The following is a 9660-nucleotide window of genomic DNA, read 5'->3' as shown; positions in this document are numbered from 1 at the left end:
TCACTTTGAAGTCACCTTTGAGTATTACAAAATGAGCCAATGGCAAGGAAATTACATGGGTCTGTGGAATTTGCATAGCGTAACTCCGCCTTACCTTGTGGGTATATAAGGAAGTACGCTGGCAACATGCAGATATGTTTCCTGCTGAGGAGCTGAGACTGAACTCAGGCGTTTCCAGCGGTACAGCGGAAGTGGCATGGAGACGTAAGTGGCATGGAGACGTAATGTCTCCGTTCCCTACTCAGGGAACGAGGATTACATAGGTAATGAGACGTTCCCTTTCGTAGTCACAACGAGTTACGTCAGTGGGGTTCCCAGTCTTATCACGCCACCTCGGCTGTCTTCCAGTGCCCTGCGTAAGTCAGAGCTCTTTCAAATCTTTCAACCCCAGGGGTGGCAAGGTGGGAAAGACACATGCTCAAAGAGGCTTACAGTGGAAATACACATGTGGGGGTCACCCAGAGGGGGAACCATGCACATGGAGGCACCTAGCCAATCGCAAAAGCTGCCGGTGGCATAACTCTGGCATTGATGTCAACAGCGCTGGATGAACTCAGGGTTTCTCGGGGAAACTCACCTGAGGAGAATATCGCACAAATCCAGTCCGTGGAGTGGAATGGCGTGCAAGCGAAGACACCCGAGCGGATCCCAATTACCGGCTAGTTGAAGCAAGTACACGGGAGGATACTGGCTCCACTCAGAGATTGTAGAATCTCGCGAATGTGTTAGGTGTCGCCCAGCCTGCAGCTCTGCAGTTGTCTGTTAGTGAGGTGTCATGTCCTAGAGCCCAAGAGGAAGCCACACTCTGGGTGGAGTGGGCCTTCACACCAAGGGGGCATGGTCAACCTTGCTGCTGCTATGCCAAAGCAATGGTGTCCACTATCCAGTGAGACAACCTTTGCTTGGAGAGAGCCTTTCCCTTCAGCTTCCCACCATAACAGACAAAGAGCTGGTCTGAGGTCCTGAAACACTGCGTTCTGTCTACGTAGGGAGGTAGAGCGCGTACTGGACAGAGCAATGCCAAGGCTGGGTCTGCCTCCTCCGAGGGCACACATGGAGGTTCCAGAGATCGGGACGAAGGTGCCCTGTCTCTGAGAAAGGAGGTCCATCCTCAGAGGAATTGGCCAGGGAGGAGCTGTCGCGAGGAGTACCAGTTCGGAGAACCAGGTCCGGGTGGGGCGCAACCAATATAACCTGCTCCTCATCCTCCCTGATCTTGCACAGGGTCTGTGCAAGAAGGCTCACTGGGGGAAACGCATACCTGCAGAGGCCCCGCGGCCAGCTGTGTGCCAGTGCATCCGTGCCGAGCGTGCCCTTGGTCAGGGAATAAAACAGGCTGCAATGTGAAGAGTCGCGGGAGGCAAATAGATCTACCTGTGCGTCGCCGAACTGTTCCCAAATCAGCTGAACCGACTGGAGATGGAGTCTCCATTCTCCAGGGAGTGGCTGAATCCGTGAGAGCTCTACGGCTGCACGGTTCAGGTCTCTGGGAATGTAAATGGTTTGAAGCGACTTCAGGGGCTTCTGACTCCATAGGAGGAGGTGGCATGTGAGTTGCGACATACGGCAAGAATGTAGACCACCATGACGGTTGATGTACGCTGCAGTCGGGATATTGTCCGAGCGGACCAGTACGTGTTGGTTCTTGAGCTCACGGAAGCGGTGCAGAGCCAAACGTACTGCCAGCAACTCGAGGCAATTGACATGCAAAAGGCACTGGGGTCATGTCCAGGAGCCCGCGGCAGCATGTCCGTTGCACATGGCACCCCAGCCCGTGGTGGAGGCAACTGTTCTAAGGGCACTCCGGCCCGTAGGAAGCTGAGGTTCGACGACAGGGAGAAGGTCTGACGGCAGGTCATAGTAACTGGTACTCGCACCCAGAAATACACTGGAAAAAGATGTGCCATGTGCAAGCTCTTTTGTGAGAGAACGCTCAGCAGCCTGTGCTGAAGCGGCCAGGGAGAAACACACACGCTGTATGCAGACCACTGCACAGATCAGCAGGCAGGAATGTGAAACTCACTGGAAATTGGATTTTGAGTTTTTTCAAGGCAAAAATAAGTTTTTCCCTTTAATGTTTCCATGCTGCGGGGTCACCCCGCAGCCACAATAACACTGTATGATAGATGTGTCGCTTTTATTTAGTTTTTCCTTTTTTATTCTAAATATTCTCAAACTTGCTTACCATGTCATCAACTATCTGATATTCCGATTCTCAATTATGTGTAAGTGATTGTGTTTGGTCGTTTAAAAACCTTTATACATAATCTTGATCTTAATCTATAACGTAAGATGCGCGCCGCCATGTTGTCCTTTTCAGTCAGATTTACAGCACGTGAATTCATCAGTTTCTCCCAAAATACATGCACGAAAGTGGCCGGTGAACTGTGAGAAGAACAGAGTAAACTTTATAGTTAACTTACTTCCACTATGTTTGTCTGATATGAATAACACACGTCTTAAAATTATATTTGAATAGATTGTTATTGCTGCTTCCACAGACATCAGTGTGTATTTTACAAACTCCAAATGTATTGTTTTATATATATATATATATGACAGCGCTGAACGAGTCCGACTCCAACGCAGGAAAACACAGTTTGAATCTGGCAGTGATGCGACGTCACTGAACATGCTAAATCCCATATGTGGGACCGTATTCTCAGGGGCACAGAAATAAAAATCCCATATTTGGGACCGTACCGCTCAAAAGGTTAATCATGCGGCACCCGAGTGCATTTGACTGGCATAAAATCGGCATATGTCAGAGTCAGACTGACCGGCCGGTCATGGCTGATCACGTGAAAATCTGCTAATTCCGGTCACCAGCCGATCACTCGGTGCATCTCTACTTGGCTCCGAAGCATAAACATCTCTGCATGTTTCCAGCTTACTACCCACGAGGTAGGGCAGAGTTATGCTATGCAAATTCCACAGACCCATGGCATTTCCTTGCCATTGGCTCATTTTGTAATACTTTAACGTGATAGGCTTTGACGTAACTCGTAAATCTTTTTGATTTTTCCAGATCTGGGCCTATGGGAGTCAATATCACACAGTGATCACAGTTCACACCTGCAGTGAAGCCCCTCCCACAACAATTCACCAATAAATACTGGGAATATTCCCATCATCCTACAAGAGAAGGACAAACTCCAGGAGTAGCAGCTGAAATCTGTGTGACTGTTAAAGATGGAGTTTATTAAAGAGGAGATTGAAGACATGAGGGATCCAGAACCATCCAGAATAAAACATGAAGATACTGAGGAACAAATAGGTTGGTGTCCATTCTTGATTCTTCAATGTTGACTGCTTTGGTGACTGTGAAATTATATAGTATATTGATGATAAATTATGTAGAAATGTATATAATTGATCCTAACCTTGTATATAGCAATGTGTCAAATACATTTTTATTATTCAAATTAATGAGAATTATATAACAAACCTTCAACATCAAAGATCTGATACTTTATACTCACACAGACAGAAACCTATTCTCTTGTTGTCTGCTTGTGTTCACTTGAATTTTCCTTTGAAAACTGATTATAATTACCGGTACTTGATATGTTCATTTTAGATCAGATGGAAATAACAGAGCTAAGAGAAGAACTGAACGAAGTAAAGAAACACTGTGACTTCAAAACTCAAGGAGCAAAAGCCACAAAGCTGCACTCCTGCTCACAGTGTGGAAAGAGTTTCAGACAAAAAGGAAGCCTAAAGACACACATGAGAATTCACACTGGAGAGAAACCGTATCCATGCACTCAGTGTGAAAAGAGTTTCATATCTTCATCCTTACTCAAAATTCATCTGCACATTCACTCTGGAGAAAAGCCATTTAGCTGTGATCAGTGTGGTAAAGAGTTTATTTTGTCATCACATCTAAAAAAACACCTGAAAGTTCATTCTGATGAGAGGCCTTATGTGTGTTCTCTCTGTGGAAAGAGTTTTTCAAGACTGAACGGTTTTAAACCGCACCAGAAAACACACACTGAAGTGAAAGATCATGTGTGTTGTGACTGTGGGAAGAGCTTTACTTTACCTGACCATCTGAAACAGCACCAAAGAATTCATACTGGAGAAAAACCTTACAAGTGCTCATATTGTGGCAAGAGTTTTACTCAGGTTGGATCTCTGAAATCACACAAGCGAGTTCATATTGGAGAGAAGCCGTATTACTGTACTCAGTGTGGAAAAGGTTTTACTTCACCATCATATCTCAAAAAACACCTAATTTTTCATACAGGTGTTAAGCCTTATGTGTGTTCTCTCTGTGGAAAGAGTTGTACACTGCTGGACAGTTTTAAACGGCACCAGAAAACACATAATGAAGTGAGAGATCATGTGTGTTGTGACTGTGGGAAGAGCTTTACTAGAGCTGACTGTCTAAAAGAGCACCAAAGAATTCATACTGGAGAAAAACCTTACAAGTGTTCATATTGTGACAAGAGTTTCACTAAGTCTGGACACCTGAAATCACACGAGCGAGTTCATACTGGAGAGAAGCCGTACTACTGTACTCAGTGTGAGAATAGTTTTATAAGTTCATCAAGCCTTCATGCTCATATGAAAAACTGTTGCTAGTGATCAACATTCGTTTTCATATCAAATACATTCAGGTAAATTCCGCAAGATAAAATATGGAGATTCCCCCCCCAAAAAAAAATTGTTAAAATAATTGAAAGACTAGAAAGACTTAATAATTCAAGCTTCAAAACAGTGTAAATCTTTATTTTGTGTGCAAAATCTCTCTGCATGGATTGTGTGCTTAATACGTCGATCTTGAATTAGATATATTGTCACTTACTTATTTACAAAGTTTACTATATTGTCTTCTGATAGTACATGCAATTATGAGAAATAAACAGAAAAAACAAAAAGTCTTGACAAAAAGTGTTTAACTGTGATTGTTTGAAAACAAGTCTAATATGTGTTTTTTGGAAATAGTTTTTCACTGCTGGACTCATCACCAGAAAATACAGACCATGAGAGAAATTATGTGTGTTTTACATTACATTTAATCATTTAGCAGATGCTTTTATCTAAAGCGACTTAAAACTTAGGAGAACAATAGCCGGTCTTGAAAACAGCCATTACTCCATTAGTCCAGACTGACTTTGTCCGGTAGGGGCTTCACTTTTTAAGTAGATTAGTGACTTCCTAAACAAAGAACAATAAGAGTGAGAATAGGACACTATATCATCTCAAGGAATAATTGAAAATGGCACTCCTCAGGGAAGTGTAATGAGTCTTTTTAACTTTTTATAAAAATTATAAATTATCATTTTAGAGAGGTGGATAGGAGTATTGGATGATCATTGTTTGAAGATAATGGTGCTTTGTGGTTCAGAGGAAGAAACAATAAGTATATTATGGGGAAAATGCTGAAGGCTGTGGATGAGGTAGTTGAATAGTCATACAATTGAGTGTTCTATGGAGAAGTCACAAAGTATTATATTTTCTAACAAGAAAGTAGATAATGAATGGAAGTTAAGAATATATAACAAAGAAATGGCACGAGTGACATCAATTAGATGTCTAGGAATGTGGCTGGATACTAGATTTACATGGAAAGAACATATTGATAAGGTAGTGAGTAAGTGTAAAAGAGTTTTAAATGTAATGACATGTACAGTAGGTAGTCAACCAGAATGCCTATTACCGCCGCGCCAGTCTGCGCGGCAAAACTACCGCGGTAAAAATAATCAAGTCGCATTTCAAAGTCATTTGCGAAATGACCGTCAGGTGGAGCAAATGGACATTGTGCAAAACGGCAGCAATTGCCGTATTTTGAAATGTAAGTGGAGTTAATGACAATTAACAGTAAGGATGAAATACTATAGACATTTTTTTTAGGACAGGTAAGACCACTTCTCCAAATCTTTCTTCTGTGGGATGTTGGCCTTTTTTGCATGTATATCTGGCTGAGTATACACATGGGGAAGCTGAATGTAATCTTGCTCCTCTAAGCCACACACCTCCAGATCGGTAAGTTCTTAGCTATTCACTTTCTGTACTTGCGCTATAGTACGAAGCAGGAACTCTTTCAGCCTCGCATATTCAACTTTTTCGCCAATTCTTAAGTGCAGAAAGTTGCTGTACTTCCTTGATCCAGGAAAGCATAGGTCTTGATTATCTTTGTGCCTTTCTTGTGTTTTATCTGCACAGGTACGATGGGAAGAATACACTCACTATTCCCGGCCCCAGTAAGGTCACATCTTCTGCACCCTGTAGACACGAGAGCACTTGTGACTTCACTTGTGCTTTGTGAGCTGTCATCTGCACTGTTGTTCTTTGATGAAGCATCTTCCTTAACAATGTGCAAGATAGCTGGGTGCTTGAATGAACAATCTGGACAAGAGGCCCTTTTTTTACAGTCCTTGGACATATGACCTGCAGTCAGACACCCAAAACAAAGACCGTTCATTTTCAAGAACTGAATTCTTTCTTACAGAGGCTGTTCTCGAATCTTGATGCACACATTTAGTGCATGGTTCTTCTGGCAGTAAAGACAGGGTCTTTGAAAGACACTTGCTGACTTGACTGCAAAAAGTTTCTTCTCAGGTTGGCTTTTACTGACATTATTTTCAGTAGCTGACACGTTCACAGCAAAGCTGCTTCTTTTAGACTCACTTTTTCTAATGCTTGTTTGCTTTTTTGAGTTGTTCTGATTACTTAAAGTGGAGTCCAGGATGTCTCCGAACAGCGGGTCATTGGCAACCTTTTCTTGACGGTACACATATTCCACTAAATCAGGATTTCTGGCTCTTTTTCTTGTTCTTTCTTGAATGTCATAAGCATAACTTCTCCATCTTTCTTTCAATTTGAATGGAAGTTTGGATAAAATGGACTTCATGTTCATGTAGGATTGTTCATTTCGTCCATGTAGTCCACATCATTCACTGTGTTACAACATCCAACCAAGAACAAAGCAAAAGCATTCAATCCTTTTCTGTCTTCTGGCCTTATCTGAGGCCATTCCATAGCCTTTTTGATATAAGCTGTAGCGATGGTCATTTCATCTCCATAGTGACGATCACGCAGTTCTCTGGCTTCTTTATAAGCTCTGTCGGGTTTTAAGCAAGGTGCGATTTGCCAGGGGGGGACGGGGATTTCCTTCTGGACTAAACATCCCTGCTTCTGCTGAATTATTTGAATTCCCCCTCCCTCCACAGTAATCAATGCTATACATTACTTCACCAATAGACCATATGAAATATATAAAATAAAGATATGCAACAGGCACGTTTAAACGACAAACAATAAAATCAGAACCAGTTTCAGTGACGTTCATGGTTCCAGTGGCCTTAATGCATGCACGGCTTTTCAAAATGTCACAAAGCGTTTTGAGATTATTTTGAATGAAATATTGAAGTTTATAATTAAGTATTTTGGCACACCACGCCGAGTGGCGCTATCCATTGTTCTAAAGTTTTATTCTGGCATGTTGAATTAGTGTTCGACAGACGCGGTGGTGCGTTCATTTGGATTAATTTTTCTCTAACAGCTAAAATAACTTAGGCTCTAATAGGCTACTCCGTAGTTTTTTAGTCATACAGATAAGAGTAGAGTAGCCTACATCGTTCAAAACTGTAAACTTTAATTCATATTAGGCTAAGGACAAAAGTTTATCTGTCGTCTAGCTCTGTCTCCGGGAACTGCGCGTCACAAAAATGAACCGAAAGCCATTTGCCTCCGCTCAGTCACGATAAGAAATCGGCTATGTCTAAAGCCTTTAAATGTCTAAATATTTAATAAATGTTATCTGATTAGGTAATCCATATGAAACCGAGATGTGCAGAGGATCTACTCAGACATGTTTAGCTATCATGTGAGCGCTTCCCAATGATGAACGGACAAGGGTGAAAATCTCGCTATAATTAAATGTAATCTAGGCAAAATCGCCCTGAATTAAATTGTAAAAACAGTTCAGATAATTTATTTGTCGAAATGTTGCGGTATTGTTTCATTTAAGTTCATAATTATTCTATAAATGTTATTTAGTTTAGCAGCAGCAGCACCACGAAGCACTGTGGTTCGAGATTTATATAAACAAAATAATAATAATTCACAAATCGCGCACCCTGGTTAAGGATCCAAAGATCCCCGTGGAATTTAACATTGAGTTGAACATTTTGTTCATGACAACAAATGAACTTGCGTTTGAACAAATGAACATGCGTTTGTATTTAGGTTTGCTTGGAAAAAGCTGGCCCAAACCGAGGTAGCGTTTTATTTCTTCAATTATTGAAATAATTAAATGTTTAGTAATAAACTTATATGACAGAAATATTACTACATGTAGCCTAAATAATTAAATTATTTAATTATCAACACTTTAATAGCCTAATGCTAATGTCTAGAATTAAGTGTGAATTGCAACTTCTCTTTGTTTTAAGTCGGTCTCAGTTTTGTAGAATTTTAACATGTTTGAGCAGTGTGTTTGTCAACAATCTGGCATTATCTAAACATGAACTATTGACGAAATGCGTTCTTGCCACTAAGCGAATGCGAGTGAGCAGCAGATACAGAGCTCTTTTATTCGCGATCCACCTCGTTTTATTGTACGGTGAATTCAACAAGGCCTGTGTCTTTGAAGCAACAAAGGCTAAATGATTTGTTACAGGTTTTTTTTGTGATTTGTTTAGATGACACACAGCGACATATAGCCTACAGTATTATAAAGCTGTATGATGTGTTTTAACCCTGAAATATTTAATTTCGAGAGAGACCCGGCGCGCGCAGTGCAGGGAGACTAAATAAACTTGCTGAAAAAGAGATCCAGCGCGAGAGAGAGGCAAAGAAAAACGCATGATCTTAATTTATGTTGCTTTGAACTATTTTCGTTTTGTAGGCTACTGTTTTAATTGTTTATTTAGCTGCAATTTCTTTGGCAATACAAATTTAAAATGACGCAACCCAGCGAGCAAAAAGTAGTCTAAAACACGTCTAAAAGACGTGATTGTTAGACATCCAGAAGACGTCCTCACAGGAGCCAGAATGAAAGTTTTTTATACGTCTTTTCTGGACATTGTATAGACGTAAATTAAAGACGTGCTATGGACGTAATTGTTAGACATCCAGAAGACGTCCTCACAGGAGCCAGAATGAAAGTTTTTTATACGTCTTTTCTGGACATTATATAGACGTAAATTAAAGACGTGCTATGGACGTAATTGTTAGACATCCAGAAGACGTCCTCACAGGAGGCAGAATGAAAGTTTTTTATACGTCTTTTCTGGACATTGTATAGACGTAAATTAAAGACGTGCTACAGACGTAATTGTTAGACATCCAGAAGACGTCCTCACAGGAGCCAGAATGAAAGTTTTTTATACGTCTTTTCTGGACATTATATAGACGTAAATTAAAGACGTGCTACAGACGTAATTGTTAGACATCCAGAAGACGTCCTCACAGGAGCCAGAATGAAAGTTTTTTATACGTCTTTTCTGGACATTGTATAGACGTAAAGTAAAGACGTGCTATGGACGTAATTGTTAGACATCCAGAAGACGTCCTCACAGGAGCCAGAATGAAAGTTTTTTATACGTCTTTTCTGGACATTGTATAGACGTAAAGTAAAGACGTGCTACGGACGTAATTGTTAGACATCCAGAAGACGTCCTCACAGGAGCCAGAATGAAAGTTTTTTAT

General features: G+C 41.2%; 1 protein-coding gene across 4 annotated transcripts in view; it reads left to right on the top strand.

Annotated features, from left to right (window-relative positions):
* The window catches only part of LOC306997107 (uncharacterized protein), a 63986-nt gene that overhangs the window by 33566 nt on the left and 20760 nt on the right, over positions 1-9660 (top strand). For 2 of the 4 annotated variants that reach the window (XM_079610200.1, XM_079610201.1), the window contains exons 2-3: positions 3029-3277; positions 3581-4885. In XM_079610200.1, the coding sequence (XP_079466326.1) occupies positions 3193-3277; positions 3581-4587 (1092 nt within the window). In that variant the 5' untranslated portion in view covers positions 3029-3192 and the 3' untranslated portion in view covers positions 4588-4885. Of the gene's footprint in view, positions 1-3016; positions 3278-3580; positions 4886-9660 lie in introns of those variants that run through there. The other 2 variants (XM_079610202.1, XM_079610203.1) reach the window with 2 other exon arrangements.

The sequence above is a fragment of the Phoxinus phoxinus genome (genome assembly GCF_949152265.1).
Source record: "Phoxinus phoxinus genome assembly, chromosome: 4".
NCBI classification, from domain to species: domain Eukaryota; kingdom Metazoa; phylum Chordata; class Actinopteri; order Cypriniformes; family Leuciscidae; genus Phoxinus; species Phoxinus phoxinus.
This window is presented reverse-complemented; position numbering and strand designations above follow the sequence as displayed.